The sequence below is a fragment of the Dromiciops gliroides genome, chromosome 3, assembly GCF_019393635.1.
Source record: "Dromiciops gliroides isolate mDroGli1 chromosome 3, mDroGli1.pri, whole genome shotgun sequence".
NCBI classification, from domain to species: domain Eukaryota; kingdom Metazoa; phylum Chordata; class Mammalia; order Microbiotheria; family Microbiotheriidae; genus Dromiciops; species Dromiciops gliroides.
Window position 1 is genome coordinate 69,217,230 of NC_057863.1, and position 15,619 is coordinate 69,232,848.

Here is a 15,619-nt window from a genome sequence, read left to right on the forward strand (position 1 = left end):
AACACCAGGGAGCGGCTGGGTAGAAAATGAGTCATGGGAGGAAGGGGGCGGGGCGACGTTGAGGTTGAGCTGCGCAGGCGTGGCGGGAGCCGGACTGCAGCTGCTTAGCGTCGTTCGGCCGGAGCCGAGGAGAGGGGCGGTGGCAGGGGGCGGGGCGGAAGGCTGTGCGTACGCACGCACGCGCTGCGTCCGTCCGTCCTGGCTCGTCCTGGCTCGGTATTGCGCGCCGAGTGAAGGAGTGAGTGCGTGCGTGCGTGCGTGCGTATGCGTGCGGTCCCGGTTCCCGCCATCAGCCGCCGGCCCTGACGGGGGCAGAGCGCGCCAGCTTCTCTGCACCCGGCGTCCCCTTTCCCCCCTCCCCCTTCGGCGTCCCAGCTCGGCTCCTCGGCGGGGCTCCCGGAGCTGCCGCTGCAGGTAAGAAAGACTCGGCCCGGCTGCTCCGGCTCCCTCCGAAGCCGCTCTCTTCCCGCCCCCGACCCGCCCCCCTCCAGCTTCCCGGCCCGGGACGCCTGCGGCGCTCTGGGCCCCAGCTCCCCGACCACTCGGGCCCTCGCCCCGGCCTCTCTCCCCCTCTCTCGAGACCCTAGAGCCCCGGCTCAGGCCTTCTGCCTCTACTATCCCTGGCGTTTCCGCCCTGCGGACACCTCTGTTGGCCCTCTCCCCCCCGAGGTGGGCTTCGAGCCCCTTCCCCGCATCGTGGGAAAGAAAGCATCTCTCCCGCTTTTCGGAGCTCCGGGTGAGAGCCGCGTCTCCGCCCCCTTCGGTGACTCCTCTCCCTCGCCCGGCAGACTTTTTCAGGACCCAACTTTAACTTCAACTTGATATGGAGTCCTCTGAATCCCGACTTTTGTTTTTCTCTCGCCCCCCCCCCCCTCAGCCGCTCCCCCCGCATCCCTACCCCCTTACCCCCCACACCCACTGAGGTTTAGGCAGGTTCACGACCACTGTGCCCCTTTCCAACCCCCCACCCCCACGCCCCATTCATTCATTCAACACCCAACTACTCTTCTCTGGACGCAGATTCAAAGCCCTCTGCTTTCCTGCTCCGGACGGTAGTGCGTAGCTGTTCAGGGCAACGGAGAGTTGTCAAACATTGACGCTGGAAGGAAGAGGGGATGTTTCAATGGGGGGGGGGTATTAATTCAACCGATAAAGAAGGGGACTGTGTATTGTGGCTCCGCGGCGAATTGGATTTGTTTCCTATTCCTGACACCTAGGTGCATAGCCAACCGCACGCAACTGGGTGAGGGTCAGAGGGGATGAAGTCTCTACCGGAATGGCTTTGTAGTTGCTTCCCTGGTTTCTGGGATGTGAGAATTGCCAGGAGAATGATTCAGTGCAAAGGGGCTAGCCACTATTTTTGTTTGGTAACTTCATACAGTAACTGACAAGTATCTGAGTGTGAGAAAAACAGGCCCCTTTGTTGATGTTGAGGCAGATTTCCTATTTTCTTAACAGCAGGAAATAAAAGCCCCAGGAAGATTCATTGTATACTATATTAAATGGTGGAGATACTGAAACTCTCTCCTTACTTTGTAACATTTAGTTTGAGGATGTTGAATGAAAAACAGCATTGAAGCAGAGGGTACTTAATCGGAAAAAGAATTCCAATGCAGAGTGCTCTATTTTCTAAAAATTATTCACTGTATCTTTCTGCATCTAAGTTTGGCTCCTGGTCTTTGAAAGTTTTTTTGAGTTTTGTTTTTTTTTTTCTGAGAGAGTGAGTGTGTGTGTGTGTGTAAGGAGAGTAAAGTTTACAAGCTATTCCTAATAAGTTGATTTTAGGCTTATAGAACTCTTTTTTTTTAACTGTTCGATATTTTGTAGAGAGAGAATAGAAGAAAGTACTTTATGCTAAGAGGTTACAAGAGAATTACCACACTGAGTCAGTCAGACCCATGGTTCATACAGCTCAGAATTCTGTCTCTGACCTTGGTGTGTTATCTTTAAAAAGACGAGATAGATGTGAACACATCTGTTAATCATCAAGCATTTATTAAGTGGCAGAAGGTGATAGGCACCGAGGATCCAAAGACAAAAAATGAAGCAGTGCCCACCTTCAAGAGGCTTAACATGTAGTTTGGGTAGATACACATACATATAAGTACCTGCAAAATGATTACAAGGGAATTTGAGGGAGGAAGATAGGCAGTGGGGGGAAGGGGATCAGGAAAGGCTTCATGTAGGAGGTGGTGTTTTAGCTTTGAACGAAAACTAAGGACTCCAAGAGGCTTAAAAAAACAATGTTTGGCTTTTTTTCTTGACTTAATTCTTATAGTTATTCTTTCTTTGGTATAGGGATTTCTTGCTGTTCTGAAGTATGTCCTCAGAGCTCAACTCCTTATTTCCATGAACTCAGGAAAAACTTTCTAGATGATTCTGGCTGTGTACTTCCTTCTCTCTAGGATTCCCAGGCCTGCCCACTTCTGTTGGTGATGCTTTTTACATTTCTGGGCTGGCTGTGCTTATAGGGGAAGTAGTAACCTGCTTCTGATGCAAGAGAAGGTAGGTGTTAGGGTTGAAGGAATACCAAATAGAACTGATTAGGAAAAGAGCTACTTTTCCCAGGGATGAATGAACATTATGATTTTTTTTTTACCTGTATTAATGAACCTCAAGCATTAGAAACTATATGATAATTCAGACTAGACAGTATTCTAGGTACAGTTAAGTATTTCAGAAGCACCAGCTCACTAGTAATTTGCTGTGTAATAGCAAGTGCTTTTGTCTTTTTCATAGCAGCCCAAGAGGCTGTGGAAGAAAAGGAGCAAAGCAGTTTCCAGTGTTAGATTCCAAAGCTGCCATTAAACCCACTCTTTTTAGAGGATTACTTGCTATACTTGGGAAAATTGTAAAGTACTGTACAAATATAAGATGTTAATAGTAATTTTGGAATTGAAAGGTATCTAAGAGGTTATACCTAGTCTATATCTCCCCTCCCCAATTAGTTCTTCAGTTCCCCATAATTTCCCTATTTTCAGCTGTTGACTCACTGAGCCTAGAATCAGGAAAACCTGCGTTCATCTCTAGCCTCAGACAGCTTATTCTCTGACCTTGAGCAAGTCACTTAACTTGTTTGCCTCAGTTTCCTCAACGATAAAGCAAGGATGATAATAGCATTTACCTTGTAGGGTTGTTGTGAGGATCAAATGAAATAATAATTGTAAAGTGCCTGCCACATAGTTGGTGTTGTATAAATGTATATTGCCTTCCCTACCTACCTCACAGGGTTCAGAGAAAAGCAGTTTGCAAAACTTAAAGTGCTATATAAATGTTCATTGATAATTTTCTTATCCCTTCCCTTCTGCACAATGAATGCAAAGCTTAGGAAAGATTATTTATAGGACTAGGGACTAGATCTTTGATTTCATTGGTACTGGAGAAAGGGCATGGGGAAGTGATAAACATTTATATAGTGTTTACAATGTGTTAAACACTTTACAAATATCTCATTTTGTCCTCACAACAACCCTCTGAGGTAGGTGCTGTTATTACCCCCATTTTACATTTGAAGGAACCCAAGTGAACAGGAGGCTGACTTGTCCAGGGCCATACAGCTAGTGTCTGAGACTAGATTTGAACTCTTATACAGGGAGCTCTCTGGTGAGGACATTTCCTTTTTTTTTTTTTTTTTTTTAAGTGAGGCAATGGGGGTTAAGTGACTTGCCCAGGGTCACACAGCTAGTAAGTGTCAAGTGTCTGAGGCTGGATTTGAACTCAGGTACTCCTGACTCCAGGGCCCGTGCTTTATCCACTGCACCACCTAGCTGCCCCCCAGAGGACATTTCTTTTACCAGTGCAGGTTGAGGCTTTCCCTGCCACTTATGTTGTCTAACTTGCTTGGAGTACTTCAAGTTTAAGTCCCTTGTCCAGGGTCCCCCAGCCAGTGGGCGTTAGAGGTACTGATGTGATTATTTGTGTGTGTGTGTGTGTGTGTGTGTGTGTGTGTGTGTTTTAGGACAGGAGTGTAGTGCAATGGGAATAACATTGACCTTGGAGTCAGGCAGCTAACATTCCAATTATGGCTCTAGCACATATTTGTGATTGGACACATTATTCTCTGAGCCCTTGGGGTCAACATCTGTAAAAGCAACATAGTAAGACTTGCACTATCTACTTCATAGGGTTTTTGAGAGAAAAGAACTTTGTAAGCCTCAAAATGCTATGATATAAATGCAAACTACTATTGCCATCCTTGAAGTTTTTTTGTCTTTGTTTTCTTAGGAAAGAGAGCTGGCCTTGAAACCAGGAAGACCTGGGTTCAAGTTCTACCTCTGACACATTGTGTGTGACCCTAGGCAAGTCACTTGGCCTCCTGGTGCTCTAGACCAGACATCAGATATTCATAGTGGGACCAGAACCAGATAAAATATAATTGGGGGGGGGGCACCAGCCCAGGATTCAGGAGGACTTGAGTTCAAATCCAGCTTCCGACACTTGGCACTTACTAGGCAGTGTGACCCTGGGTAAGTCACTTAACCCTCACTGCAACCCCCCCCCCCAACACACACACACACACACACACACACATACATAATGGGGAACTATAAGATTAAGTTGCAGATAAGATGCTAACCAGCACTGGTAGAGAGAGTTTCATTCACATAGCAGTTCCATATACTATACTAAATGAAATCATGGTACCTTTCCTTGTCCCTTTCTTAGGAAATGGTTTCCTTTTAAGAGCAGTACTTTTTTGAATGGTTGTTGGACAATAAGTTGTAAGACTAGTGAGGAAGGCTTGCATTGAGTTTTTTTTTTTTTTAAGTAATATCTAGTTTTAGATGCTTGGGGGTGGGGGGGAATGAGGGTTAAGTGACTTGCCCAGGGTCACACAGCTAGTAAGTGTCAAGTGCCTGAGGCCAGATTTGTACTCAGATCCTCCTGAATCCAGGGCTGGTATTTAATCCACTGCATCACCTAACTGCCCCCTTCCAGCATCCTTTCTTCAGCATGGGCTTCTAAAACCATCACGAAAATTGGGCTTTTTAAAAGTTGATGTTTTGGTAGTGTGCAAGATATATTGGAGGTAAGGCAAGATATGAGTCAAGGAGACCAGTTAATAGGTTTTTTGAGCAAGATTAAAGGTATGATAAAAGTGACAAAACAAAGGGAGGATTTTTTTTTTCAAAGGGAGGATTTAAATGACTTTTCAAAGGAAGATTCACCTGCTTATAGAAATTGAAGGATACTGACTCAAAAAGGCACTGCCATGGGTAAAAATAGTGTAATTAAAAGGAGGAAGGAAGACATGAAGTTTGAGATCCAAGTGGAAATGTAGTATGCAGTTGAAGGTATAATACCAAAGTTTTGGTGAAAGTTCAGGGCCAAAACATACATTTGCCAGAGCTTGGGTTTTTTTTTTCATGTCTTTTGTCAGTTTGTATCAATGCGCATTAAAATGTTTTTGGGGTATTGGGAGGTGTGGGTATAGATGTTTTTGGTTTTTATTTTTTAAACTAAAGGCAACATGTAGCAATGTTTATAAAGACATCAACAAAGAATGTAGTCTCTTTACTGCAGCCTTAATTTCAAAATGTAGCAGGGACAAATAAACCCATAGTCTATTATCAAAGTACATCTTGACTTAGATCCCTGATGTACCTCATTTTGCACAATGTTCCTGAAAATTTCTGCTGATCAGTTTTTAGTGAAATCATACTTAAGAACTCTGGGGGGAGGAAGGGTTGCTGCTAAAAATACCCAAAAGATAATCTTTTGTTATGCCAATGATCATACTTTTTTTTTGTTTGAATTTTTGTATATTGGATTTTCTTAAAGCAAGCACACCTGTATTTTCTTTAGCTGAGTTCATGTCTTCGGGAGGACTGGAATAGCTGCAGAATATGGGTAGTTCCTCAAGAAGAGTTCTTTACCTATGGCACAAGCATCAAAATAAAGGTGAATTGTTATTAATTAGCTTTCATTAAAAAATAAAAATCACTGAAATGTAAGTAACACTTTCATTATTGTGTTTATGTTTGCATGTTTGAAAATGGGCAAGAATTGACAGCATTTTCTTTTCTTTTTTTCCCCCCACCTTTTCTTTTTTTGTGGGGCAGTGAGGGTTAAGTGACTTGCCCAGGGTCAAGTGTCTGAGGTCAGATTTGAACTCAGGTCCTCCTGAATCCAGGGCTGGTGCTTTATTCACTGCACCACCTAGCTGCCCCCAAATTGACGGCATTTTCACTGCTGTATTAGAAACTAGCATGTTTTGAACTTTATTTAGATTTTCACATGCTATTTTATACAACAGAGGGTCCTCTTCAAAATGATATCTTCTATGCCTAGCATAAAATATGAACCCTCGAAGACATAAGGATCAGGAACATTTTTGCCAATATATTTGTCTACATTTTAGAATGTCCAAAGTAATTTTAAAATGGGATGAAATTTAGGCAAAAAGAACTATTGGAACATCTGTAAAGAGTAATAAGTAGTTAAGTATATTAATGGAACCTGTGATTTAATTGGTAGAGAGAACTCTTTGATGAGAAAACTCACTCCCCCTGTAAGTTAACACTTTCTCTACAACTTCCAGTCTTAGTGAGTTGCCTAATTTATAGTTTCCAAGATGAATCAGCAGTAGCGATGCCATGATAAGAAAATTAGCATTACACAATCCAAATAAACTCATCTTCTAAGGTCACATTAGGTGTAACTGCTCCTACTCCATGGTTATATGCTGAGAAGGATCAGGCCCCCTACTGAGGGGGATGAGGCTGGATGGGTAAAAATGTGTAATTCCTTCAAAGGCCAAATAGGCACTGTCCATAGAGATAGTCACCTTCATATGAATATTGTTTAATTTCACCTGCCAGTTTCTTGAACTTCCCCTTCTTTTTTTTTTTCTCCTTAAGGAAATGAAGTGTTAATCAATAGAAATAATTTATCACATATTCATAGGAAGGAGCAAAATGTTAACTAATAAAAAAGGTGGTACTCAGTAGAATGAACCCTATCTCTGCAACTCAGAGACCAATGTTCAAATCCTCTTTCTGCCCTCAATTCTTTTTTTTTTTTTTTTGTGAGGCAATTGGGGTTAAGTGACTTGCCCAGGGTCACCCAGCTAGTAAGTGTTGAGTGTCTGAGTTCAGATTTGAACTCAGGTCCTTTGGACTCCAGGGCTGGTGCTCTATCCACTGCACCACCTAGCTGCCCCTGCCCTCAATTCTTGAACTCTTCCACATGTCATTTCACCCCACTGGGCCTCAGTTGGAAAGTGAAGGGTTCAGACTAGGCAGTCTACTGCCCCAGGCAACTCACTGAATCCTGTGATGCTATTCACAGGAGGGCTATAAAAAGTCACATAGTACTTTAGAGAGAATGCAAGGGGCAGATTCACCTGTCATTGTTCATGTACTTTAGTAAACCTGGATCCTTATAGCTCCACACTCTATTAAGGAACCTTTTTTAAAATTATTCCTTCTGTTGAAAAGGTTCTAGTGTCTATTGATGTCACTCAATACCTTAGGAAAAACACTGAGGGAACATGGTTCTTTGTTCTCCTATTGAGTTCAGGAGCCTAAGCCTTAAAAATGTTTAAAGGAAGGTGTAGGAGAAGTATAACAAGTGGTCTAACTTGATATTGTATAGCGATAAATTATTTAGACCATTGTTTTGGGGATGTTTACTAAACATCTTTGTTTTAAGAGCTTACCCCATTACCACACAATAAATTTCTTGTGTTCTTCCTGATATAGCCACTTCATAAATGATCTTTGTTCTAGTGAGTTTTCATCAGTAAGGAATGAAGTCAAATCTTTGCTGTGTGGGAAATTTCAACATGTACCTTGAGAGAGTCCAGGTTTGTACTTTGAAAGATGAGGTATACACAATGTAGTCAATAGTAGGACCTTTTTTAGGAACTTGTTGAACATACTACTCACTTGACCATGTAATGAGCATTTATCATTTCAGTATGTGCCTTTGTATACTTGGTCAGCACACTCAATGAAATCAGTTATATGTGAGAATTATGGGGGTGTGGGGGGTGATTCAAGGACACATTGAAGTAATGTGTATTTAGAAAATAACAGTAGCAAACATATTGCTGATAGGAAATATGGACAGTTACTAGTTTGAGCAAAAACGTCATCTTAACTAAGAAGACAAAGATTGTGATAGGCTCTGGTGTTCTGTGGTAGCTTCCTGTGCCCAGAAAATTACATTGTTACATTGTTATCTGACGATGATCAGAAAAGTTATAATTTTGTATAATGCTTTTCAACTTCTTTGAGTGGTTTCATTATTTTTTCTTCTCATAACCCTAGATGCTAGGTAGGGCAGGGAACAGGGATGCCTCATTTATCTAGTCATTGGAAGGAGGTGTTCCCATGAAAATTCCAGATAACTGAAGCTTACTCCTTTTAAAGGTGCAAACTTATTTAAGGACAGTTTTTCTATAATGTAGTACGTGGTTCCATGCTTTCTTAAACATGATTTAACAACATCATTTAATCTTTTCTCGACGACTTAGGGTCATTGCAGACTTGTTATTCAGCTGTGCTCTAACGTATTAATGCTTTCAGGGATTACTGAGACATGGAGAACTGTCTGCTCCTAAACAAAATAGATCTTGACTCCTGTGCTTGAAAACAAGAAAAAAGTCAAAGGGGCTAGCCTGTTCTTGGTAGTTCTTTTGTTTCTTCCGTCAGATGTCAGCTTTGACTTGCTCTCTTAATGATATCAGTATACTAATAACTCACATGTCAATAACTTTTTAAAGTTTATTCTCTACTGCTTTTTCTATCTTATTTTATACACAGTGGGCCAGGGAGTTCTGCCTATTCCATGGGGTAAAAATGCATGGGTTTTGATTGGCAGCTATTTCCTACTCCGAGACCTTTGTATGTCATGGCTCTAGAGCATTGGGCTCAAACTCTAATAGGAATGGGGGCTGCTAACCAGACATAAGGGTCACAAATTGACTTAGTTTTGAAAAGTAGTATTTGTTTTCTGTTTTTATCAATTTTGTTAAATATTTCCCAGTTACTTTAATCCGGTTGTGCTGCACAAACTTGGACAGTATTGTCCCTGCTCTAGATAGTTGATGTCCACTCCCAATAAGTAGGCTGTTTCGGTATTAGCTTCATTTTTGCAAATAAATCTGTGGCTTGTTTAAAGGCACATAGCTAATCAGTAGCAGAGGCAGGATTAATAGTTTTCCTGAACCAGTCCTATGCCTGTTTTTGTCTACACTACATTGCTACCTAGAGTGATTCACATTAATCATAAAAAAAAAGAAGAAATATTTAGTCGTTTAGCATCACATGAAACTTTATTTGGACTACTTTGGTGAACGTTTACCAATTTTGTTGTTTTTGATTGAATTGACAACTGAAACCATTTTAAAGCTAGTATTTTAGTGATGTATTAAAATAAAAAACTGAATCACTTGCTTTTTTGTTGTTTAGACGTTTTGGATAACTTTATATTTTGATTGTTGGTATTAGCTTGACTGTTTACTTGTTGACATTCAAAAATTTACTTTGAAAAGTTTTATATATGCCACAGTTACAGCAAATAGAAGTACATCAATGAGAATTTGAATATATGTTAAAGATTTCTAAAAGGCTATCTCTTTGAATGATAAAATTCAAAATAGATGACTAGAAAATGTTCTACTTTATTAGAAATTTAATCCCCTGTTCCCAAACCACCATTACCAGCTAGAAAAGGTCAAGTAATTTGATTTCTATATCTGTAGCAGGGTACAACACATGGATAAATGTTTAATAAGTTTTGGTTGGTTTTTTTGGAGGGAGGGAAGGTTGAATGATAATGGGTTCATTTCCCCATATGCTATAATCCTAGATGTTAGACTAACTTTATTATTAGAATTTTTTTCTTATTATTCTTCCTATATATATATTTGCTTATACTGCAGACTATTGGAAGTAATGACACTTGGCGGACATGCATTGTTATTTTGAGAGGAGTTATAAACAGCTGAATAGACAAATAATGGAATCAGATTGGTGGAAACACTATTTCTTTTTGGTAGGTGTTTGAAAGTCAAGACCTGTTGTTCATAAAGAAAGAATGGAATCAGCTCTTTAATGGTTAAAGTAGAGACTGATCCAAATTGTAATAGAATATCCCTTTCAGAATGGCGTTTTTGTAAGCTTTTTTTTTTTTTATTGGCATTTACTGAATGAAAGAAAGATGGTATGTATAGGGCAAATTACCTACTTGGACATTTCCTTTCTTTAGGTTTGTCATTCTAATCAGGGCACCACCAACATATAGGGGACACGTGAGTGGCTTGTAAGACAAAGCTAGTGAATATGTAACCAGTTTTATTTTTTTTTAAATTTGGCTGGGTTAATGGTACTTTTAGGGAACTGTTGTGTAAATGACTAGAATTTATGATGTAAGAATGGGAAAATATATCAACTGAGATGATTATTGTCAAATAGGTAAATCTATTAACTGATACATAATTTATCCATGATAAATTATAATTTTTGCTTTGTTCTATTTTTCTTCCTCAGAACCTTTCAGGTGAAGTGGTTTTCTTTTTAATTTGGGTAGAAGCAATTTATTTTTAAAAAGTATGACTCCTTTGAAGATACATGGTCCTATCCGAGTACGGAGCATTCAGACAGGAATTACAAAGTGGAAAGAAGGATCCTTTGAAATTGTGGAAAAAGAAAATAAAGTCAGCCTAGTGGTTCACTATAATGCTGGAGGAATTCCAAGGACATTTCAGGTATTCCCCATTTTGTGTTTGGAGTAGATTAATTAGTGTCCTTTAGTGAATAGTAGTTCTATGCCAGAGTTAAGTTTCATGTCAACTCCCTTGCTAGACTATTTGTTCTTGTTTCTTATTTCCAGTACACTAATCCTTTTGTATAAATACATTGTAAATTATTCAAGAGCATTGTTGGGTGGCCTGCAAAAGCAGACAGAAGGTACCATTATTTAAGGGGAAAATGGTGCTTGAAGTCAATATCCAGGCTATTTTCTGGGGTGTGTGTTTTTTTTTTTAAGTTAGTACTTTTTCTTTGTTTTTAAAATATGTGATGGATACCAAGACATTTTAGGCTTAGTCATTAAACACACACACACACACACACACACACACACACACACACACACACACACACAAAATCCTTTTTAAAAACAGTTCTGCTAAAGGCAGTATATTTCACCTGTAAAGGTTACCATTTCTACTTGTAATTTTTTTTTTTAAGTGAGGCAGTGGAGGTTAAGTGACTTGCCCAGGGTCACACAGCTAGTAAGCGTTAAGTGTCTGAGGCCAGATCTTAACTCAGGTACTCCTGACTCCAGGGCTGGTGCTCTATCCACTGCGCCACCTAGCTGCCCCTCTACTTGTATTTTTTTTTTTTTTTAGTGAGGCAATTGGGGTTAAGTGACTTGCCCAGGGTCACACATCTAGTAAGTGTTAAGTATCTGAGGCCGGATTTGAACCCAGGTACTCCTGACTCCAGGGCCGGTGCTCTATCCACTGCGCTACCTAGCTGCCCCTCTGTTTGTAATTAAAAAAAATATATGCATACTTTCTAACATGTTGTAGAAATTCATTGCATGTGTGTTTGTAGTTTTGTGGTGTTAAGCTTTGTGTGTCAAAGAGGGGCTAATCTGGGTGAGTTAATTTTATAATCATGTTACATGTAGAAATTTTCATACTTAAGTGATTTATTCTCAGTATATAGCACCATGTTCATACCATGCAGAAGTACAGGCTTCATTCCATGTATAAGTATGTGAATATGATGTTTTGGGTAGAGGGCCACCCTTGTATGTGTATAGGGGGTATGGGAGAGGGTAATACAGCTTTATGTTAAAGAGCTCAACGCAAAATTCTTTTGATCATATTTAGACAAAAGTACTGTCTTCCTAAAAATAACCTGCCTTTGCTTAAGGGTTTGAAAAGTATCCTTGAACTAACATAAGTCCTCTAACATTAAGTCATAAAGTGATGGGTGAAGGAGTTGTTGGTAACACAAGAAAGGGAATTAACACTAGCTGATACTTCCATACACAGTGCATTGAACATCTCACAACAAGACAAATCTATAGATTTGTGTCTGCCTTCCATGTAAACTGGCACTTTGTGGGAAGATTTAATTCTTTGACCTTGGTCCCTAGGAACTTGATCTCAATTGAGGCTGTAGCCTCAGTTATTTCCTATCCCAGTGAAAGAACAAGTCTAGAAGTGACTTGCTGAGAAGTTATTTAGGCTTCCGACAATTTTGTTCTGTACATCAGGAGAACTCTAATATATACATATATGGTCTTTTAATATTATGGTTTCTGAGAGAATCAGATTGTTAGTTTCTTTGCTTGTGTTCATGCAAAAGACCTCATAATATTTTTTAAAGGAGGTGGCAGGCTATTCATTAGATTAATGTGTTATGAGTACAGTTTTTTCTTTTCAATTCCAGGCCTACTCTTTTTTTTTTTTGCGGGGCAATGAGGGTTAAGTGACTTTCCTAGGGTCACACAGCTAGTTAAGTGTCAAGTGTCTGAGGCCAGACTTGAACACAGGTCCTCCTGAATCCAGGGCCGGTGCTGTATCCACTGCGCCACCTAGCTGCCCTCAGGCCTACTCTTTTTAAAATTATTATTACTCAGTTGTTACAGCCTTTATTTTATTTTATTTATCATAAAAGTTTTTTATTATTTTCCAGTTACATGTAAAGATAGTTTTCAAAAAAATTTTTAGTTCCAAATTTTTCTCACTGCTTCCCTTCCCTCCCCCCTGCCCAAGGCAGAAAGCAATCTGATATAGGTTATATATGTACAATCACATTAAACATATTTCTGCATTAGTCATGCTGTGAAAGAAGAATCAGAACACAAGGGGGAAAACCTCCCAAAAAAGTAGAAACAGTATAGTTCAATCTGCATTCAGAATCCACAGTTCTTTTCTGGATGTTGAGAACATTTTCTATCATGAGTTCTTTGGAATTGTCTTGGATCATTGCACTGCTGAAAAGAACCAAGGCTATCACAGTTGATCATCACACAATGTTGCTGTTACGGTGTACAATGTTCTCTTGTTTCTGCTCACTTCATTCAGAATCAGTCCACTTAATCTTTCCAGGTTTTCCTGAAATCTCAGGCCAACTCTTAATACTTCCAATTTGTAATTATTTTTCTAAATCAAGTTGCTTTGTATATAGCAAATATATTCTTATTAGGGTCATAAGTTTGGACTTATTCTGAAGTTTTTAAAAAAAAATTAAATTTGAGGTAAATAGGAGTATCTTAAGAAATGAGTGCTTATCTAAAAATTGACAAAAGCCAGTTGGATCACACTTTTTAAAAAATGAGATTATCTTTTATTTTTTCTGTAATAACTCTATGCACAAAATTAAGTGGCACAGGGAGTTATTATCTTCATATTGTAAGCAGAAGGAAATATTGAATGAACATTTGTGGGACTCAAGGTGGGGAGAAGTTCAGGCTTGGACACTTGAAACTGTGGAAGGAATTAACCTTATCCTGTAGAAGTAGCTAAGAGGGAACAAAAGTTACTATTCTTTTTTTTTTTTGAAGATCATCTAACAATCAATTTCAGAGCCACAAGGCTTGTTTTTATTGAGGAAAAATAAATTGAGTTCTAAAAATGTGTTCTAGAATGCGTTGGAGTCTTACCTGTGATCAAGAGTTAAGGGAAGAACCCAATAGAAGCTGGGTTATTTAACATTCATTGTGAGGGACAATTTAAGGTTTTGCCTAGGGACTGGACCTATAACTTGATAAGGTAGAGGGAACTCTAAGGTGAAGAAGCTCCCTCTGCTAGGGCATACACATAGTCTTGGAGAACAACCTAGAACACTGAAAAGCTGGTTATCTTGCCCAGAGTTACACAAACGGTACATATCAGAGATGGGGCTTGGACGCAGCTCTTCCTGGTTTTGAGGCCAGTTTTCTATGCACTGCACCATGCTGTCTTTCCACGGTCAAGTTAGGCAATAAAAATGACACCCTTTTGCATATTCATAAAAGTTGGGAGGCTTTTGGGGCAGGGATTGGAAATTTGTGGACATCATAGTTTAGTAGAAAAAAGGTGTCCTTTTATGCAGTTTCTGATGAAGACTTGCTATTTAAAATCTTTTGTTTGAAAAAATTAGCATAACCAGATGTATTCTTTGGGAGATGCCTGTATTGTTGCCTTTTCTACCTCTCTGTAGGTATTTATGGATTAATGACTGGCAGATAATGACACTGTTATTCCATCGGATCTTGAATAGTCAATACACTAGTTTTCATTCAGTTTTGTTAAATTGTCCATGTTTCTGAAAGCAAGGAGCTACTAACCTTAACAGTAACTTAGATTTGGTAACAGTATAGAATGTTTTTAAAGAAGTTCTTGTTACCATCTTCATAATTGTAGTATTATTACTTTCCCAAAAAGTATTGGTTTTATTGCAAGAGGAAATGGAGAATAAAATCTTCTTTATAATAGGGGATACTAGGTTTACAGTGGTGAAAGGAGGAAATGGTTATGAAGATAGTATTTTTTGACTGATTCTTCATTGACAGTTTCAAATTGATGATAATAAGATCATTTCCCTTCCCCATTCAGCTAAGTCACAATATAAAGAATGTGGTTCTTCGACCTAATGGAGCAAAACAAAGTCGCCTGATTCTTACACTGCAGGATAACAGCTATTTGTCCATTGACAAAGTCCCATGTAAGGATGCAGATGAAATGAGGCTGTTTCTGGATGCAGTCCATCAAAATAGACTCCATACAGGTAAGCACTAATTATCCCAAACTGTGGGGCTGGTTGGTGTAAAAATTAGTTGAATGGGAGGAAAAATTAAATGTGGGGAAAATGTACTGATGTTGGGTCATCTAACAGTAAAAAAACAGTGTAGGTCAAGAGATCCAACTGAGACATTGTTTCTCCTAAAATGCAAAATAAGTGTTGTGGTAATCAAGGATTTCCACTAAAAGGTGTCTTACTTGATACATGGATTGACATTGATGCTGTTACAGCTTAGAAGACAAAAAATAGTTGATTGGAAAATGGCCTCACCCAAAAAAAGATATAAAAAGGGAACTCTTCATTTTGGGGGGGGTGGGGGGGAGGGGTGCAGGGCAGTGAGGGTTAAGTGACTTGCCCACGGTCACACACCTAGTAAGTGTCATGTCTGAAGCTGGATTTTGAACTCAGGTCCTCCTGAATCCAGGGCCAGTGCTTTATCCACTGTGCCACCTAGCTGCCCCCAGGAACTCCTTCATTTCTAAAGAAACATAAGAATTCCCCCTACTTATATATATCCATTGTGTTTTACAAGTTCTTTTTTTAAAGTTGCTTGTTTAAGTTGCTGTAATCTTTTCCCACAGAAACAGTGTCATAAATTGTGGAAAGGTTCCAATACTAACTCACAAGCATATTTAAGTTATAACATACTTGGATTCAAATACTAACACAAATGTACACTGTTACTTTTCAGCTGATTGCTGATTTCATTACAGATTCTTCTGGAGTAAAGTGCCCTTTCTATAACTTCATTTTGCCTGAGAGTGTGCTTTCAGTTAGGTGAGGTATGCCCATAGTATTATCTTGACTTCTGCACCCTAGGCAGGAGGCTGTGTCTTGTTAAGTGGGGAGAGGAGGAAAGAGAAGTTCAG

At 39.7% G+C, this 15,619-nt stretch overlaps 1 protein-coding gene across 6 annotated transcripts in view; it reads left to right on the top strand.

Moving 5' to 3' along the window:
• The first annotated feature begins 244 nt into the window (after positions 1–244).
• The window catches only part of USP37 (ubiquitin specific peptidase 37), an 82,598-nt gene continuing 67,223 nt past the window's right edge, over positions 245–15,619 (top strand). Inside the window, exons 1-6 of one of the 6 annotated variants that reach the window (XM_043997025.1) lie at positions 245–414; positions 2,406–2,505; positions 5,806–5,901; positions 9,890–10,002; positions 10,497–10,714; positions 14,564–14,735. In XM_043997025.1, coding sequence (XP_043852960.1) covers positions 10,559–10,714; positions 14,564–14,735 — 328 coding nt within the window. In that variant the 5' untranslated portion in view covers positions 245–414; positions 2,406–2,505; positions 5,806–5,901; positions 9,890–10,002; positions 10,497–10,558. The remainder of the gene's footprint in view (positions 415–2,405; positions 2,506–5,805; positions 5,902–9,889; positions 10,003–10,496; positions 10,715–14,563; positions 14,736–15,619) is intronic. The other 5 variants (XM_043997028.1, XM_043997024.1, XM_043997027.1 and 2 more) reach the window with 5 other exon arrangements.